This window comes from Marmota flaviventris, chromosome 12 (assembly GCF_047511675.1).
Source record: "Marmota flaviventris isolate mMarFla1 chromosome 12, mMarFla1.hap1, whole genome shotgun sequence".
Classification (NCBI taxonomy): Eukaryota; Metazoa; Chordata; class Mammalia; order Rodentia; family Sciuridae; genus Marmota; species Marmota flaviventris.
In genome coordinates, this window is record NC_092509.1 from 27528966 (window position 1) to 27548884 (window position 19919).

The window sequence follows — 19919 nt, forward strand, 5'->3', positions numbered from 1 at the left end:
CGACTGACCTCCGCCTCCTTTTCTCCTATTGCCTGCCAGCCTTACCGACCGGAAGAGTCTTCGAACCGAAATATCTCGGCTGGCACTTCCGGAAGTGCAACCTAGGGTTCCGGGAGAGTGCTGGCAGGTGAGGGAAAAGTAGGGACGGAGGTAGCTGGAGGATGAAGAAGGAGCAGGTGCTGCACTGTCAGTTCTCCGCGTGGTACCCGCTTTTCCGAAGCCTTACCATCAAGAGGTAAGATGGGAGACGTTAGCCCGGGCTACTGACAAAAGCGAACTGCGGCCTTCGGGCAAATCCCATCTCCGTCCAAAGGAGTGCAGGCCTTGTAACGACCGGATAGGAAAGACGAGGTCGATTTCTTAGTGGTATTCGGAGTAGGGAGACTGATGAAGGTCAGCATTTGCCGGCGTCCCCTTGCAAGTCTAGGAGTGTGCTGGGGGAGGTAGGAGGGTGGGTCCTGGTTCAGTGAGGGTCGGAGGCGGGCCGAGTGCTCGATTCACCTAGGGTAGGCCTCGGAGTTTACTAGTACTACTTGAAGAATTGCCAGAGGCGCCAGGCGATCAAGAGAACTGGACAGTCTGGGCTTTGCTACTGACCTGCCCGCCCGGCTCCCATGGCTTTCCGCCACTGTAGAGTGAGAGCAATTTATACAGACCCTACCTCCAAGTCTGTTGTGATGCTCCAGTATGATAGTGTATATGGAAAGAGTTGTGTATGCTGTGAGAAGAAGCAGTCTATCCGGAAAAGAAGTGGAGCCGTATTTGTTTCATAATTCTCTTGACCCCAGTTTGCAGGACAGGCAGAAGATTAGCTGTTTCATCCTTTGTCCCATCATTCATGGTAATGTATGGCAAGGCAGCCAGGAGCCTGTCCCCAGCCGTTCAAAAACAATCATAAGTCTGAAGCATGATACAGGGTAGGCTCTCACTCGCTAACAGGGGTAGATCCAAGGCCTGGGTTCCTGTGAATGGGATTTTCTGTATTTTGCTCACTTCTTCTTCTCCTTCTTCTCCTCCTCCTCCTCCTCCTCCCCCTTCTCTCCCCTCCCCCCTCTCTCTCCCTCCTCCCCCCTCCCCCCTCTCTCTCCTCCCCCCCTCTCTCCTCCCCCCCTCTCTCCTCCCCCCCCCTCCCCCCCCTCTCTCCTCCCCCTATCTCTGTCCTCCCTCTCTCTCCTCTCTCTCATTCTATTTTGGTACTGGAGATTGAATCCAGAGGGACTTTCCTACCGAACTACATTCCTAGCCCTTATTTTTTTTTTTTATCTTGAAACAGGGTCTCTCTTAGTTGCTTAGCGCCTGGTGAAGTTGCTGAGGCTGGCCTTGAACTTGCAGTCCTCCTGTCTCAGCCTCCTGAGTTGCTGAGATTATAGGAGTGTGTCTCACTGCTCACTTCTCCTTTAGGCCTAGATTGTCACTAAATAAACGACATTAACCATCTCTTTGTTTTCATTCTGACCTGTTTTGGACTCCTGAGATGTTGGAAGGAAACAGAGATTATTCATAAATTTATGCACAAATTTATGCCACCAACGCAGAGGCTGTGGATGACTCATGTTTTCAAAATGGTGCTCTGGATTGGATGCAGGGCTTCATGCACACTAGGCAAACACTCTATCACAGAGCTACAGCCCCAGCTGCTCTTTTCCATTTTGTTATTTAGACATAAAATTCTGCTTCTAGGGGCTTGGATTGTGGCTTAGTGGAAGAGCGCTTACCTAGCTAGCGTGGGTGATGCCCTGGGTTCGATCTTCAGCACCACATAAAAATAAATAAATAAAACAAAGGTATTGTGTCCAACTACAACTAAAAAAAAATAAATATTAAAAAAAAATCTGCTCCTGATTATTCATGGTGTAATGGAATTGAGAGTAGCAAAAGGAAGATAATCCTTGCATTTCATGACAGCTGAAATCACACAAAACAAAGAGAAACCCCCCAGCAGCAGCAGTAGCAGATATTACATCCTATTATCTTCCTGATATTCCAGTCCTTCATTAACTTGCATAATTCAAAGTTGGACTTTGGGTCTTAGATAATGTTAGGCTATTTCTTTTGTGTTGGCACAACAGAAGGTACATTCATGAACTTGTCAGACATTTTGCACTGAATGTTCTTTTCTCTCTCTCTTTTTTTTTTTTTTTGCAGTGTTGGAGATAGAGCCCAGGGCCTTGCATGTCTAAGCAAGCACTCTACCACTGAGTTACACCTCACAGCCCCTGACAAACTAACATTTTTTTTTTCTCTACACCTATCTTGTATAGCCTCTAGCATGCTTTCTCTTTGTCTTAAGCTATAAAAGCATATGATTAAGAAATGGACTCTGAAGTTAGAGCCATCTGTCTGCTTTGAATTTTGGTTCCATCAGCATCTTTACCCAATTATTTATCTCCCTAATCTTCCTTTGGAAAATTGAGAAAATAATAGGATTTTCATGGACATTAAATGAGAAAATATTTAAAATACTTGTCACTCTTTGTGGCACATAGTAAGCATACAAAAGTGTTGCTTATTGCATTTTTTATTTAATAAACGCCCGGTTGAAGCAAAATAATTTTAGTTCACTTAAAACGTGTACCATTTATATGATGCCAAGAATGAAAGAGAAATAAACCAACAACTAAGGCATGTTGCCTATAACCATTTACTCTGTTTTTAAACCCATTTCTTCAGTCTATTTAGTTCTAGTGGTATCCCTGGAACCGCATGGATGGCAGGGTACCCCTACACAATCCAAGCCAATCCAGTGGAAGTGTGTGGTGGCCATTGCCAGCTTTAATGCTGAAAGACCTTACTCTGATTATTGACTCAGCATTTTATTTTTTGTTTATTAATTTATGATACAGAAATGATTATGCAGGTTCGTTTTTTTGGAAAGTTCTAGGACTTTGACTCAGACTTGACAATAATTAGCTAGGTGAACTTTGGTCTTCCAGCTACTTTTCCTTTCTAAGTCCATTTTTTCCCCCTAAAATATAAAGATTATATTAATCTTATAAAGGGCCTCTTCTACCTCTTAAATTCCATTAGAAGTAACTTGCCTGTCATTTAATTATTTGATTTCCATCAGGCCTCACTGGATACTTACCTGCATAGCAGCTTCCTTTGATGGCCACATGGGCTCTGAGTAAAGCTTCCTTGGCAATGACTTGTTTATGGCCGAGGCTTTCAGGCACATTTCCTTTTCCTTCTGTATTTGGTAGCATGTGCAGCATCTGCATTCAGTTCAGCACTTACATTTAACTGTGATCCCCCGCCCTTTTCTGTCTTTGTCAGGTCAGAGGCTTTGAGTTCTTAAAGGAATCTGTTGATTTACATAACAAAGGTGCAAGATAATGTCATTTAGGATGAACTTCAAAGTGTGACTGTGGGACTAGGTAATTCATAACAACTATGCAGACTCTAACTCCATATTAGTTCATATGAATAAGAGTTATGGACCTGATGAATAGGAAGAGTATGCAAAGAATTCAGAATTGAATCAAATAGAATACAAATGTTTTGAATCCAATCAAGGAAAGATGAAACCTAGAGTAACAGTACTGATGTACTTCAAACCTGAAAATTAGTATAACTTGTTAAACAAGGATGTGGACTCTGGAATCAAGTTTTCTCACAATGAGAAAAATCACCCTGGATGTCTAAGAATTCAAATCCTGCCAACTTTTTTTTAGTCTTTAGAGCCCTGGGAGGGTAAACTTCAAATTCTCTAGAAAGGTCATCTCTTATTCTCTTGGGATGATATTATTTCTTTAGTGAATATCTTTAGCCCCAGGAAGAATAAGAATTAAGTATGGAGGTGACGAAATAATTTACATTTAATGGTTTTATTTTTTTTTCCTGTTAAATTTCTTTAGTATCTTTAGGGCTTTGCCATTTTGAGGATAACTAGTATGTTCATAAGAGATTAGCCTTGTGGTTACAATTGAAATTATGTAGTTGCTTTAGAATTGATAAGTTAACATATTTAAGGAAAAATTTCAAGTTTTGAATGGTATTAGAATGTGAGAACCTTAGATTCACCATATTTTTATAGTTTTTGTTGCTCAGCTTTATAAGATTAAATATTTGGCAAGGTTTATTTGTAATCAGACAACAAACGTTCAAATAGACATTTAAATAGATTTTTAAATTAAATGTAGTTTAAATTATTTTATTGATGATGATGATAATGATGATGTAGTAGTAGTAGATACACTATGGATTAAACCCAGGGGCACTTAACCACTGAGCCACATCCCCAACCCTTTTATTTTTATTTTGAGATAGGGTCTTGCTAAATTTATTAGGGCCTTGCTAAATTGCTGAGGATGACTTTGAACTTGCAATCCTCCTGCTGGAATTTGAATTCTTAAAGAGACTTTAAAGTCACAAAGGCTCATTGGAATTGGTTAAAATTTAGTAGATTTACAAACAGAATAATAAAATTTGTTAGTTGAACTTAAGAAGTCTGAGGAAGAACTAGGCTTTTGAATTTGAAATTGTAACTTTGCTGAATAAAATATTGATTTTTAAAATCAAATTAGCACTTAAATATCTTTTCTTTGTACATAAACCATTTGTAATGTATCAAAAAACTTGTTCAGTAAATAAATGATGCATAAGTCACTGATGTTCTGCTGACTCTTTAAAAGCAGGCTGTAATCTTTTTCAATTCTTAGAAAATATACATCTCAAAATCAAAATGCAGTAATACCATTACTTTTTAGGAATCTGGAAGAAATTTTTGATGATTTTTTACTTCAGTGTAAAAACAAATTATCTCATAAGTTGTTAAATGACTTCAAATGTGACTTTGCCATCTTTAATTATGATTAACTGAAACAAATTAAGCTAACATGTACTCAGTAAGCAACTTTATATCTCTCGTGATCAGTTGAATAGAATGCCACCAAAACAAATCCATGTAGATCATGAAGTCTTAGCCCTTAATATGTTCATTGCCCATCAAACAATGGATTCCAGATCTTGAGTCTGCTGCCTCTTTGTGTCTTAGAGGTGTTTAGTTAATGCTGTTAATGTTCTGTTGTTGTTTTTCTTTCCTGTATTTTCTGTGTTGGTGCAAATACCTGCTGGTCTTAGATTTCTTAAAGACAGAATCCTTGTGCTCACTGAGAATTCTTTTGAGCTTGTTACTTTCATATTGTGACCTCCATTTGTTTATTTGGATTTGTTTTTGTTTTTCTGCCATAAACATTGTTGTGGTAATTATATGAAATGTCATGTTTGTTCATATTATACTAGTCCTGGTTTGCTGCTATCAAATATACACCATTAACATATTCTACTATATATTAACATAAAGGGAACAGATAACTCAGTAGTAGAGTGCTTGCCTACCCCCCTCGAAAAAAAGAAAAGAAAAAAAAAAAGGAAAAAAAATGACCTGGGTCATTAAAATGATGCCTTTTTTGGCGTACTTTTTTTTCTTCCCCCAGTGTCATCCTTCCACTTCCTCAGAATGTAAAGGATTATTTACTTGATGATGGAACTCTGGTGGTTTCAGGAAGGTAAGTATGAGAAAGAATTCTTTAAACTTTATTATAAAGAAATAATGTGGTTAAATTTCAACATTTATGTATAAAATGAATAAATTAGCTTGGCACTATTCTCTCATTTTAGCTCCTTTTTTTTTCTAGCTAAAATTATGTGCCAATTTTTGTCCCATATTCCTTTCAGTGTTCAGCTGATATCTTGAAAATTGAGTACTTCCCTCACTAATAATAACTAGTTGTGAAATTGCGCAGTTCCTTTCACTTGCTGTAGAGAAGGGATAAGATGGTACCTTTCCTTCTGAATGTAGCAGGCTAAGTGATAGGGCAGATAATTACCCTTTTAAGATCCTTTAGTTTTTAAGATAAAAAAATTCATTGTTCATTGCAAGCAGAAAGCTTTCTGAGGATTTATCCTTAACATTTTATTCCCCTCAGTTGATCCATCATGGCCCCTCCCCAACCTTCTAGAATCTATTCAGGTAGTTCCTCTATTACTGGGTAGAGGAAAATGATATTTCAATCGTTTTAGTACAGACTTGAGAAAGTTGAGAATCAGAGTTTAGTGAAGTTCTTGTGTTTTCATTTAAATCTGTATTTAAAAGTCATGTCATGTATGTGTCCAGACTTCCCCATCCTTTCTAAAATGGCCTAATAATAACCCTTGCTAGTATGTCACTCTTTATCCCCTAAAACTGCCTTTATTTTCTGATGATACTTTCACCTTACATAATTCCATTGGTTGTTCTATTTGAATGAAGTTTGATGAGACCAGGGACTTGAGCAGTTGTTCACCCAGCTCTGGGAACAGTCCCTAGTACATAGGATGTGCTTGATAAGCATTTATTGAATGAATGAACCTTAGACATGTGTTTAGAGTTATGGTTATTTTCAGTAATAACTAACTTGACCCCATATGTTTGCTTGGTGGATTTCTAGTGTATTTTTCTGGATTATAGTTCTAGACTTTTTTGAGTACAATTTTCGCCCTTTCATAACCTGAAAATTGTTAATATCATTAACTTGGAATAATTAGAGGAAAAAGAAATGGTAGAAAAAAATGAACAAGTCTCAACTTTGGGATATTCACAGACATTTTATTATCCCCAATATTGCATATTTAATAAGCTTATGTAAATTAGACTGCATTATAAATAAGATGACTCCTAATATTAGAAGATACTTTATTAATTTTAGTACTATAAATTACCAAACAGCTCCTGTATTGACTTTCATTGGCCAGATGTTTGCATGGGCTGTTGGCTCAGGGAAACAGGATGTTAAATACCATTAACAGTGCTCCACAGTACACAGGGCTCTGCCCTGCTGTACTCTAATGCACAGATCACATACGGAACCTGTCCTTTTGGAGTTGATAGTTCAGCTTCATATTTTGTGGGAGTCAAAATGGTATAAGTGCTAACTCTTAAGTACAGTTTCCTAGGCTTGGATCTTCTCTGTTGTTTTGTAGTTCACTGTATCTCAGGTTCTTGTCTGTAAATGGGGTAAATGATAGTGCAGAACTTAGTTCATTGGGGTGTTATAAGGATAAAAAACAGTAATGTGTAAAACGTTCAGCCCAGTGCCCAGTATATTTTATGGTCTTAAGATATTCACTTCCCTCCTCATCATTAATCTTACTGAGTACAAATATTAAACAAACATACAAGTTAATATATGTGTGAAAATTGGGATAAATCCTATGAAGGAGATGGGACAGGTCCTGACATTAAGTTGGTGGGCTGAGTATTGTGGGGAGGGTCAAGGAGTGTCCTACAGAAATAACTTTTGAGCCTCTGAGATGTGGAGACGGGGAAAAAGAAGTCAGCCAGTTGAAGGTGGGAAGAAAGACTTTTTCTGGCAGAAGGAACAACATGAATGCTCTTGACTTGGAGAGGGTTGTGTGGCTGGAACTGGGAGAGAGCTTTTGACAAAAGGTAACATAACTAAAATTTTAAACTATCTTTGTGACCCAGAGCCAGTGTTCTTACAAACCAGTTCTGTGTAAGATATAATAGAGAAAATACAGAATCCTAAATACTAGCATCATATTTTTACCAGTTCAGACCTCAGTATTTGAGGGTTACCTTAGAAAGCCAAGCCTAATAAACTTGCACTTTGAAAATGTTGTCACATTCTACTATGAAGAAATTTTAGGTTGTTATCTTCTACAGTGGCACTGCAATAAGTTCTCTGAAGAACTTATGAATACACTGATTACAAATATATTTTAAAATATATTCTGTTATACTAAAAAAAAATATGATTTTTAGAGTAATGAAGCACATTTTCAAGTTTGTTGGGGTACCTTTTATGTTATATAAAGTTTGTAAACAATGTTAATGTCACGTTGAATAACGTGATGTGACATTTAATAAGAGGTCTAAGAAAGAAAGGCTAGCTTCTTGGGTAGGGATTCACAATTGACAGTTTGTTAATATTACCCCTAACTATAGAATCAGGTTCTCACCTTGTAGATATGGAAACTAAACTCTTTAGGATTATGAAGAGTTGATTAAAATTTTGGGGGACTGACACACATTAGCCAAAATTTTAACAGAATAATTGATAAACCAGAGTGTGCTTTTTCTAAAGACTGCTTCCACTTGGAAGATACATAGTATAGCCTGAACAAATGTAAACAGACTCATTCTTTGCCACTTCATATATCTTAATGTACTTACACTATTAGTCCTTAATCTAATCTCTTCAGTATTATTTCTTTATTCTCTGTGATCACCTTTGAAGATCTCTTCCACTCTTTTCATCTCCCTCATGACTAGTCAGTGTTTACAGTCATTATTGTTGACTACTGAGCTACATTATATGTTATAATTACCTTTTCTTTTAAAAATAACTGTTTCCCCTGAAACTAATAGTGATGTTTTCAAATTTTGCTTTATTTTCTATGTGTCTATCACTGATATTTTACAAATGTTCTAATAAACAAAAACAGCCTATTAGTTGTTTTTCTAAATCTTCAAGAACAGTTCCAAATCTGGCAGCTCTGTTTTTCTTTTCATGGAGATCTCACTGTAGCAATCACCCATCTTCCTGGTCCAGGTCGAGCTGATAGTTCCTCAGATCTGGTATACAGTTGTCAGCTTTGAATTTCTCTTGAGAGTTGGATTTTCTGGATTTTTCTTTGGATGCCATATTTTTGTTTATCTTAGTTTATTCATGTTATTGAAGTACATGCTCTAGAATGCATAGAAGGAACAGCTTTTGAGCTGTTGCATGTCTGAAGAAAATTGTATTCTATTCTTATACTTGATTTTGGTGCTTAGGAGTTTTTGCTTAATATGGGATTCTAGGCAGAAAATCACCCTCTGATTTTGAAAGTGTAGCCCACTATCCTCTAGTATGCTCTGAGGTCCCAAATCATTCTGATTTATGTACCTTTTTTCCCCCTAAGAATGTTCTTTGGATTTTCTCTTCATATTTTATATTTCATGATAATCATCAGAGTCACTTGTTTATTGTGGCTTAAAACAGTAACCATTTCAGTGATTTGGGGTTAGGAGATACTTTACTTGTTCTGTTATGTTTCTGCACATCTTCAAGCACAGGTACCACCAGCTTTTGTTCTTAACCATCTTTTTAAGATTGCTTAGACAGCACACATTCTCAAAGATACAGCCTCTCCCTGTAGAGTAAAAAGCAAGTTTGTTTACTGACAATATAAATAAACACATTTACTGACAATATAAATAAACACATTGAGCAGGCTTTTTTGCCATTATGAAAGATGACATTCCCTAAGTTCAGGGTTCCTTGGTTGTAATACAAGCCTGGATTACCCTACTCTGTATTACCCTATGAGACTTGAGGGGCAAGAGAGAACTGTTACAAAGAGCTTCTTGCTGTGGTATGAGTGATAAGAATTGTTTCTGACTCAGGAGTCCCATGTCCTCTAACAGTGTCCATGGAACTGTGAGAAGCTAACTTGTTAGCTTTCAAGTAGGGCAGAATCTCAGATTCTCCATAGTTATTGACACTGAGCAGGTCTTCACAGTGACTGGTCATTTGTCCTCTAGTTTGAGCTGGGCAGTCTTATGATGTCTTTCCTCATATGTCTGGTAGATGATGCTGACCATCGGCTGAGTCTCTTTATCCCTCTTTATCCCTGTGGGCCTTCATCCTCAGAAAGGCTGGCCTTAGTTTCTTTAGCTGTGGCAAGTATTTCGAAAAGTAAGAGTGAAGCTCCAAGGACACTTGACATCTCAGCTCAGAATCCAGTGGCATCACTTGTGTTACATTCTATTAGTCAGAATGAGTCTTGAAGCCAGTCAAAATTAAAGGGATGGAAAAATAAAGGCCATTTGTTGATGGGAAGAGGAGCAAAGTCACCCTGCAAAGGGGCACATAAAAAGGGGTGGAAAAAACTACTGTGGCTATTTTTGTACATTTGTTTTTCTTTTCCTTCATAGTGCTATGTACCTAGTAGACTCTTTAATTCTAGAGACATGTTTTCCATTTTGGGGACATTAAAAAATATTTTGTCTTTGATAATTTTCTCTGTCTTCTGTCTGGAACTGCTGTTGTTTAGGTGTTAAGTCTGTTTGTTTAATTCCTTTGAATTTTATCAATTCTTTTCTATTGACTTTTTGCCTACTTTGTTTTCCTTTCTGGGTAGTTTTTGTGACTTTTCCTTTCAATCTTTTGAATTAAAAATTTTAGCTATCATGTTTTTATTTTCTACAAGTTCTGTCTTTTTTTAATATATATTTTTAGTTGTCAATGATCTTCATTTTTAAAAAAAATTTATTTATATGTGGTGTTGAGAATTGAACCCAGTGCCACACACATGCTAGGCAAGTGCTCTACCACTGAGCCACAACCCCAGCCCCAAGTTCAGTCTTTTTCTTTCTTCTTCTTCTTCTTTTTTTTTTAATTGCCTCCTTTTCTTCTTTTCTGGATGTGATATCCTTTATGCTTGGGGATTAATAATGCTTTTAAAAAATATTTTTATCTGGTTCCCTTGGTGTCCTTTTTCTTCCGTGTATACATTTTTCCTCTTCTTTTTTGAAAGCATTTTTTGTCTTGGAGCTTTTCTTCAGTTTTCTAGTTCTTTGAGGCCTATATTCTTACATAAGAGTAGAGGACACATCCTTGCACAAACATTTGCAAACTTTGTGTACCTAGGTGGAACACAAATGTGCCAGTAGCCAGCCAGTATTGTTGGGAGATTCCCAGATGGTAATATCTGTAGGTCTTTCCTCTAGGCTATTCAGTTCCTACGGAGAATAATCCTTTAATCCTTCTTTGTTCCTGAATTAGGGTGAGAGGAAGGGGACTAGAGGTGGCATTGTGAAGTATGATTTTCACATAACCCTCGTGATCATTTGGGCCATTATGTGTCTGAATCCTTTCACTCTTTAGTTTATTTTTTTCCCCAGAGAAAAAATTCTTACCAAAAGGGCTGAAGAGGATTAGTGGCTAGAGTGTTCAGGGTAAGGAAGGTCCTATTCCTCCTTAGATGGTGCCCAAAATTGACCTTTTGTTTAGCGCAGAGCTTCCTTCCCATCTTACACAGTATCTATAAGTTCTTACCTGCCGCTCCTGGGTAATCCCTCCGGTGGCCTTCTGAGTTCAAAACTTTTCAAGCCATTTTTCTTCTATAGTTGTCTTTATTTTGGTCATCTTTATCCTTGGATCTTTCCTTTCATTTTAGTAGCATTTTAAGAGGGAACATAGAGGTAAATGCACATGTTTGACCAAAAACTTCCCTCTTCTTTTTTCCTCATATAGCCTTTGCATAGCTCCTGGGCTTTTCTTATTGATTCCCCCCCCCCCCCCCCATAATGTGAATTCTCCTAGGCTTGTTGTCTGCAGTTGGGTGTTGAGGAGTGGCAGTGCAGTGTTGTGAATATTCTGTCTGAGTTCTTTCAGCCTCTGCTTCCCCATTAGACAGTGAGGACTGGCTACTGAATGGCATTTTCCATTCTCCTTTGCTTGCTGGCTTCTTCACAGGTAGTAAGCCTGAGTATTTCTTTCTCTTTCTTACCTTTTTCAGTGGTCCAGTCTTGATCCAGAGTAACTCTTGACACCGGCCCACATGCTCAGTTTTCATTGCACATAGGAAGGATGTTGGTTTTGCCCCAGGGATGTCTGTCAGTAGTGTGGACAGCTTTTCACATGTTTTCTTCCTGGGTCTTCCTTGTTTTTGGCAGCACTTTCTCATATATTGGGGTGCAGAGTCCTAGATGATTCTTATTATCAGACATGGGGTTCTTAAAATTTCCCTTATTTTTGGTGATTTCTGAGAGGAAGGTAGGAAGGTTTTATTCTGTCATCTATTATTGGTAGTAAGTTTTCCTTATGTTTGTTCTCTACTTCTGCTAAGAGCCAAGTATATGATACATGGCATTTTTGGTTGAAAGGTGATGCCAGCTAGCCATTGAGATGATATGATTATGTTAAGATTTGCATTCATATGGATATTGGACTCCTGCTGTTCACCTAGGCCTGCTACGGGACTCCTGGAGAGTTCCCATTGGTTGGGGAAGTACAGTAGGAGGGAGTTCCGGGGGAGGAGCTCTCTGGCAGTTCCGAGGCCGCGTGGGTGGATCGAAAAATCTTCCCGGGCGCGTACTGGACATTGGCGGCAGTTTCAAAAAATAAAGTTTGTTCCTGCTTGAGTGGCTCGTGATTTTGTGCCCAGCCAGACTGTGGCATACTTCAAATTGTTTTGTTTTACATAAGCTTAACATGCTTGAGAATATGGCTATTTGGTAGCAGAAGTTTTCTTTGCATAATTTTTTCTTCCTGTTTTTTTAGGGAAGATCCACCAACTTGCTCTCAGCCAGACAGTGACGATGAAGCAGAAGAAATACAGGTTGGTAGAAAATAAAATAATCTGTTCTGTAGACTATTTTAATTTAAATGGTTCCTAAAGTGGTTTTGATGTTTAGGCTTCCCTTACATTTGATAAAGTGAGAAATTACATGAAAATCTTACATTTGATGTCCATTTTTACATATACTTTGAATTTGGGGAAAGATGTCTTCTGTTTATGTATCATTTTTAGATGGAGCACTGCCTTTGGGATCCTGTTATACTATTTAAAGTTAATGTTGTTTGTTTTTCTGTCCTTTTATCTATGTAGTGGTCAGATGATGAGAACACAGCCACGCTTACGGTAAGAGCAAAGCAGCACCAGCATGGGGACACAGCCTCATACTGTCACCTAAGAGTTACCTCACAGCTCTCCAAATTCCCATGTATTTAACCACTTCAAATACCTTGTTGTCTGTGGGGTATTATTTATTATTCTGAAAAATAATTTGAATCATTTTTGAATAGGCAAACATGGCTTGTCCTCTTTTTCCCTTTGATTACAAAGGAAATATTTAAAGTGCATTATTTGATGCTCTGACTTGTTTCTGTTATACTCTGAAAGAAGGAATTAAGCCAGGCATACACTGAGCTTCACATATTTTGCTGGGCAATAAAATGAAAAATCTATATTTATTTACTCAAGTATATTTAAATGCCATAAATAAATTATAATTTATTTCAAGTGATGAAGTATGTGAGTTCAACCCAAGTTTTATATAAAATTATAGAAGTTGATCAAGCATATTATATAGTGTTTTGGGATAAAAATGCTGCTATAAAATTTAAAATTCAACTTAACATATTTTTATGAAAAAAAAATTTTTTTTGGTACCAGGGATTGAACTCAGGGGCACTTGACCACTGAGCCACATCCCCAGCCCTATTTTGCATTTTATTTAATTTAGAGACAGGGTCTTACTGAGTTGCTTAGTGTTTTGCTTTTGCTGAGGCTGGCTTTGAACTTGTGATCCTCCTGCCTCAGCCTCCCAAGCTGCTGGGATTATAGGTGTGCGCCACTGCGCCTGGCCAAAAAAAAGTATATTTTTTTATACCTTTTTTTTTTTTTAAAAAGTTATTTTTATGTGGTGCTGAGGATCGAACCCAGGGCCTTGCAAGTACTAGGCAAGTGCTCTCCTGCTAAGCTGCCGCAGTCTGGCTGGGCACAAAATAACCGAGCCACCACAAAAGCCTTGTAGATTCAAACAGCAATTCTTTATTCCAAACTCTCACCGACACTCTACCCACACTTCCCATGAACACCCTGCCTCCACTCGGCTCCACGCACCAATTCTCTCAGAATCCCTTGAGAACTTCACAGGAACTCCAAAGGAGCGGGCACCTGAGGCAGCAGGATCCGCCCTAATCCTGGAGCCACCCTATTCCCAGCAGGATCCACCCTAAACCTGGAGCCTCCCTATTCCCAGCAGGATCTACCCTAATCCCTGAGCAGGGTCACCTTTCAACCCAAAATGCCATGCTTCATTCCTACTTGGCTGTGGCTCTCAGCACTAAGCCACAACCCCAGCATCATGAAAATACTTTAAGAGTATTTTTTAAAGATTAGTAAAGGAAAAAAAAAAAAAAAGAAGAAGAAGAAGAAAGTTTATTTATTTATTTTTGGTGCTAGGGATTGAACCCAGGACATCAAATATATTGAATAGGCTCTCTACCACTGTATATCCATGGCCTGCAAAAATGTATTTCTAAAAATAGATAAATGAAACTCTCTACCTTGAGATAGAAAAGAAAGGCTTTTTAGAAATATATATATATTTTTAGGCATTGATGGACCTTTATTTATATGTGGTGCTGAGAATCAAACCCAGTGCCTCACACACGCTAGGCAAGTACTCTATCACTGAACTGTACTCCCAGCCCCAAGAAAGGCTTTTTATAAAATTCCTTATAAATAAACATAAAAGCAAAAAGAAAGGAAACTCGTTTTAGGATAGAATATATTGCAATACAACTCTAAATAAGAAGATACTTCTGCTTAATGAAAGAGATATAAATGGTGTTCAGAATGCAGAAAAAAAAAAGTGAATATATTTAAAACTGTCATTTCCTTCAGTAGCAGAAGTTTAGCATGCCAGGTATAGAAATAGAAGTTTGTGTTTTATTTACTCTGGATGCCATTTGATTCACTCTCCTTTTATGAAAATTTCACTCAATTCTGTTATGTTATTTTTCTTCTGTACTGAGAGCACAAAATTGAGTTCTGCATGATAATCAAAGATGAATATGATTTGATTTCTGCTATTAGAGGCTTTATAAACCAGTGGGGAAAAATGATATAAGGTAGGGAGTAGATGGAAGAGATGTTGGCTTGAACCATTACAAGTGAGGATATATAGAAGTGCTTAAAAGAATAAACAGTATTTAACCTGGACCTTAAAAAGAGTAAGGATCAATATAATTTAAAAATTACAAATGGATGGGTAATATGGAAATTAATAATACAAGTGTATGTATTTGACTGAGTCTGTTCCTGCTGCTATAACACAATACCGTAGACGAAGTAATTTAGAATAATAGAAATTTGCTTCTCATAGTTAAAGAGACTAGGAAGTCCAAGATCAAGGCAGTAGCAGATGTAGTGTCAGGCGAGGGCTTGCTCTTTGCTCCCAGACCTTGTTGCTATATCCTTACATGATACAAGGAGCAAGAGATGGAAAAGTCAGGTAGCTCTCTAAAGCCTCTTTTATGAGGGCATTAATTAAAGGCCCTACCTCCTAATATCACCACAGTGGGGGGGGTTAAGTCACAACATGAATTTTGGAGTGACGTAAACATTCAAACCAAAGCATTGTGCATGGGTGTATGTTTGTATATTTTTCAAACTCTGTCCACTAATTTGAGCAATAAGTTGTAGAAGCAGTGACATATATCATGAAAGCAGTGAGCACACTTCCTGCTCTGATATTGATTTCTAAATATCATTCTCCAATAAAGGAATTGAAGCTTCTTAGAGAAATTGAGGACTGTGATTAGGAGAGTAAAAGTGAGCCCATAGTACCTTGTTATACAAAAAACTAAGGAAATGCTTAAAGAATGATGGGGATGTGACAAAAAGATCTCAGAAGCCAGCTTGAATGGCCCCCCACTAGCTAAAAAGTTGTGCTTCATAACAAATAGTGATAGATTATAACCCACTGACTAAAATAAGAATATAAGATCCCATACTGACATAAATCAGTGATTAAATTAAATAGGTAAGGGGGAAATTTCCCTCCCCCATGGCAGTGCTAATACCCAACAAAGTGAGCTTTTTAGAATTTGTATTGAATAACTGCCCTGTATGTACTTTTTTTTTCTTTTTCTTTCTTTTTTTTTTTTTTATTATTGGTTGTTCAAAACATTACAAAGCTCTTGGCATATCATATTTCATACATTTGATTCAAGTGGGTTGTGAACTCCCATTTTTTCCCCACATACAGATTGCAGAATCACATTGGTTACACATCCATGTTTTTACATACAGCCATACTAGTGTCTATTGTATTCTGCTGCCTTTCCTATCCTCTACTATCCCCTTTCCCTTCCCCTCCCCTCCCCTCCCATCTTCTCTCTCTACCCCATCTACTGTAATTCATTTCTCTCCCTTGTTTTTTTTTTTTCCCTTTCCCCTCACAACCTCTTATATGTAATTTTGTATGACAATGAGGGTCTCCTTCCATTTCCACGCAATTTCCCTTTTCTCTCCCTTTCCCTCCCACCTCTCTGTTTAATGTTAATCTTTTTCTCATGCTCTTCCTCCCTGCTCTGTTCTTAGTTACTCTCCTTATATCAAAGAAGACATTTGGCATTTGTTTTTTAGGGATTGGCTAGCTTCACTTAGCATAATCTGCTCTAATGCCATCCATTTCCCTGAAAATGTCATGATTTTGTCATTTTTTAGTGCTGAGTAATACTCCATTGTGTATAAATGCCACATTTTTTTAATCTATTCATCTATTAAAGGGCATCTATGTTGGTTCCACAGTCTAGCTATTGTGAATTGTGCTGCTAGGAACATCGATGTAGCAGTATCCCTATAGTACGCTGTTTTAAGGTCTTCAGGGAATAGTCTGAGAAGGGCAATAGCTGGGTCAAATGGTGGTTCCATTCCCAGCTTTCCCAGGAATCTCCATACTGCTTTCCAAATTGGCCGCACCAATTTGCAGTCCCACCAGCAATGTACAAGAGTACCCTTTTCCCCACATCCTTGCCAGCACTTGTTGTTTGACTTGATAATGGCTGCCAATCTTACTGGAGTGAGATGGTATCTTAGGGTGGTTTTGATTTGCATTTCTCTGACTGCTAGAGATGGTGAGCATTTTTTCATGTACTTGTTGAAAATGTAAAAAAAAATGTCAAAATCATCTGGACATGGTGGCGTATGCCTGTGATCCCAGCAGCCTGGGAGGCTGAGGCAGGAGGATCACAAGTTCAAAGCCAGTCTCCGCAACTTAGCAAGGTCCTATCTCAAAATTAGAAAAGGGGGTGCTGGGGGCTGGGGATGTGGCTCAAGCGGTAGCGCGCTCGCCTGGTATGCGTGCGGCCCGGGTTCGATCCTCAGCACCACATACCAACAAAGATGTTGTGTCCGCCGAGAACTAAAATAAATAAATAAATAAATTAAAAAAATAAATGATACCTAAAAAAAAAAAAGAAAAGGGGGTGCTGCTGGAGATATGGCTCAGAGATTAAGTGCCCCTGGGTTCAATTCCTGGTACCAAAAAAAAAAAAAAAAAAAGGTTATGAATAGTAAGAACCACAGAGAATATAACTGATGCAGATTCAAAAGTATTAAAGAAGCATGACACCTAAATACAATGCTTGAAGGCAGTCTGAATCCTAGACCTGCCCCCCCCCCAAAAAAAAAAAGTTTTGTTTTTTCTTTTGCTATAAAAGACATTATTAGGGTAGCTGGAAAATTTCTTATAAGATCTATAGATTAGGGGCTGGGGTTGTAGCCCCTTGGTAGAGTGCTTGCCTCACATGTTTGATCCTCAGTACCACATAAAAATAAATTAATAAAATAAAGATATTGTACCCATCTATAACTAGAAATATTTTTTAAAAAATCTGTAGATTAGGTTAATGGTATTGTGTCCATGTTAGCTCTCTGATTTGATCGTTTTACTATGTTATGCAAGAAAATGTTAAAACGGCTTTCTAGGAAATATACATTGAAATATTTAGGGGTAAAAAGCTTACTGACTGCAATTTACTCTAAAACAGTGTAGGGAAAATGTAATATGTATGTAAATGTAAATAAATAGATACATTCATAGATAGGAGATGGGATGATAAAGAGGATGTCGGAAAATGGGGAGTCTGGGTGAAGAGTAGGTAGACACTCTTGGTACACTTATGATGTTTCTGAGAGTTTTAAATTATTTAAAAATAAAAAGTTAATGATATATAAAAGTGGCTGGGTTTCACTGGGTTGAATTAGATGGAGTTTGGCAGGGGGAACATTCATGGTGAACACTCTTAATAGAGGAAAAATTTGAGCCAGAACATAGAGTTGGAAAATCCAAAGTATTGTTGACTGGTGAGTTGTCCATTTATATAGGTAAAGCAGTCAATTAAAAATGCGAAAAATAGAGAGATCAAAACCACAATAGTGAATGTAAAAGCATAAGTTGGTAGAGTGCATCCTGGGTTCAATCCCAATGTACCAAAAATATTAAGTTGCTAAAAGTGCACATAGTAAAGGATAGCATATATGTAAAAATTTTAAATGCCACATTTTATAGATAAACACATATATTGTATAAAGTCATAAATGTGGAAGAATTCACCCTGATTTTCTGATGATAGTTGCTTATGGGATATTTAGGATGAATATGATTTTAGAAAGTCCAGTGATATCAGATGAAGAATGTAGAGTTTATCCCACTTCAGTGAGAATTTCCCCCAGGCAAATAACATGTCATGAATGTTTGAAATTGGCTAATTGCAGACTAGCAATGTAGTTCAACAGTAAAACACTTGCCTAATGTGCTCAAGGCCTGGGTTCAATCCCTAGTCCCCCCGCACACCCCCGCACCCACCCGCAAAAAAAAAAGACCATCTGAGCTGTGTGTTTAAAAAAGATCCTATTAATTAAGTCTTTTTATAGACGATTTTCAGAAAAGAAATCATGATTTCAATACAGATATAAAACTCTGTAACACATTTTAAAGATTTTGTTTAATTTATGAGGGAGCCAGACAGATGTTAACACTATTTTAAAAAAGAACCCAAAGACATATTTATAGATCAAGAATATCAAAATGAACATGTAAATGAGACAAAACTGGTTTTCCTCCCTTCAGAGTGGGAAAGAAGACAATTGAATTTCTTCCAGACAAAACAGAAATTGCATAAACGTAAGAATAAGCTCACATTATTATCAGTTACCTATTATCAAGTTGTAAAATAGCTCATGGACATAGCTAGAATCTGACAATCCAGAGGGTCTTTTATACATATGCTTTTTATAATTTATATTTGTTTAGAATCCTTTTGATGGAATTTCCTCAAGTTGAGTAATTTTGAGGATTTGAGGGAAATGATCACATCCTTTAAAATTCAATACATAAATATAAAGCAATCCTTAGATGTCAAGTTTCATGGGATAGGAAAATTAAATTATTTTGTCTTTGAAAGTTGAATGTCTTCATGTTGTAAAATTTGTGTAACTGTTCCACTTATAGGAAATATTGTTAATGCAGATCTTGGATAATTGGTTTTTATTAGTAAAGATGTAGGGGAACCAGACTAGGAGCTTCAAATTATTGGCTTGACATTAACCATAATTCCTCTTGATGGGGAGAGTTAAGTGGAAAATAAAGGACCCTTGATTTAGTTATTCACTTCAAAAGTCTCTCTATACAACTTTAATTTTATGTATCTAAGCTGAAGAAATAGTCTAATGGAAACTAGATGTGGAGACAGTCTATCAAGTAATTAAAAGATATTATTGTTAACAATCTAGAGATCAGATTTACCTGTAGCAAAAAGATAGCTTAATTGGGCCTTAAGCTCTCTCTTCTCTACTCATTAGCCTTTCTAGGGCTGGGGGTATAGCTTAGTGGTAAAGTGGTAGCCTAGCATGTGCAAGGCCCTGGGTTTGATCCCCAGCATTAAACAACAAAAACCAAAATGTTTCTCATTTGGAGAAATATTACCATTAAAAAAAATTATTTCTTTGGTCTGTTTCCAGAGCCTTGTCTATCAGTTTCTTTTCTCTCATGGCTAGGCTAAACTTGGGGATCCACACTAACCATTTCATTTAGTTTTAGAGTATGTAGTTAATTCTAGATCTAATCTAACTTTTTTCCATATGAAAGTTAATTACTGGATTTTTTTCCCAGAACTTACAGATGCGCAATAGGGGGCAGCAACTCCCTGTGTAGGGATATATGAAATTAAATGATTATGTGGAGAATTTATGTTAATATTTTGTGTTCTGTCCCTCCTGAAACCTCCACTTCCAACTCTCTTAATGTTCCTTTTATCTAGTTTGTATCCATGAGTTCCTGTGATAATGAGAGAAAGCTCAAGGCCGGATATACTGGCAATCAAGTTTAAATTCCTGTTCAACAACAGTATTTCAAT

General features: G+C 37.4%; 1 protein-coding gene across 2 annotated transcripts in view; it reads left to right on the top strand.

The window, feature by feature from the left end:
• Positions 1 to 62: 62 nt before the first annotated feature.
• The window catches only part of Cdc123 (cell division cycle 123), a 53426-nt gene continuing 33569 nt past the window's right edge, over positions 63 to 19919 (top strand). Inside the window, exons 1-4 of one of the 2 annotated variants that reach the window (XM_027944806.3) lie at positions 63 to 235; positions 5436 to 5507; positions 12270 to 12327; positions 12598 to 12630. In XM_027944806.3, the coding sequence (XP_027800607.1) occupies positions 162 to 235; positions 5436 to 5507; positions 12270 to 12327; positions 12598 to 12630 (237 nt within the window). In that variant the 5' untranslated portion in view covers positions 63 to 161. The remainder of the gene's footprint in view (positions 236 to 5435; positions 5508 to 12269; positions 12328 to 12597; positions 12631 to 19919) is intronic. The other variant, XM_027944807.3, reaches the window with a different exon arrangement.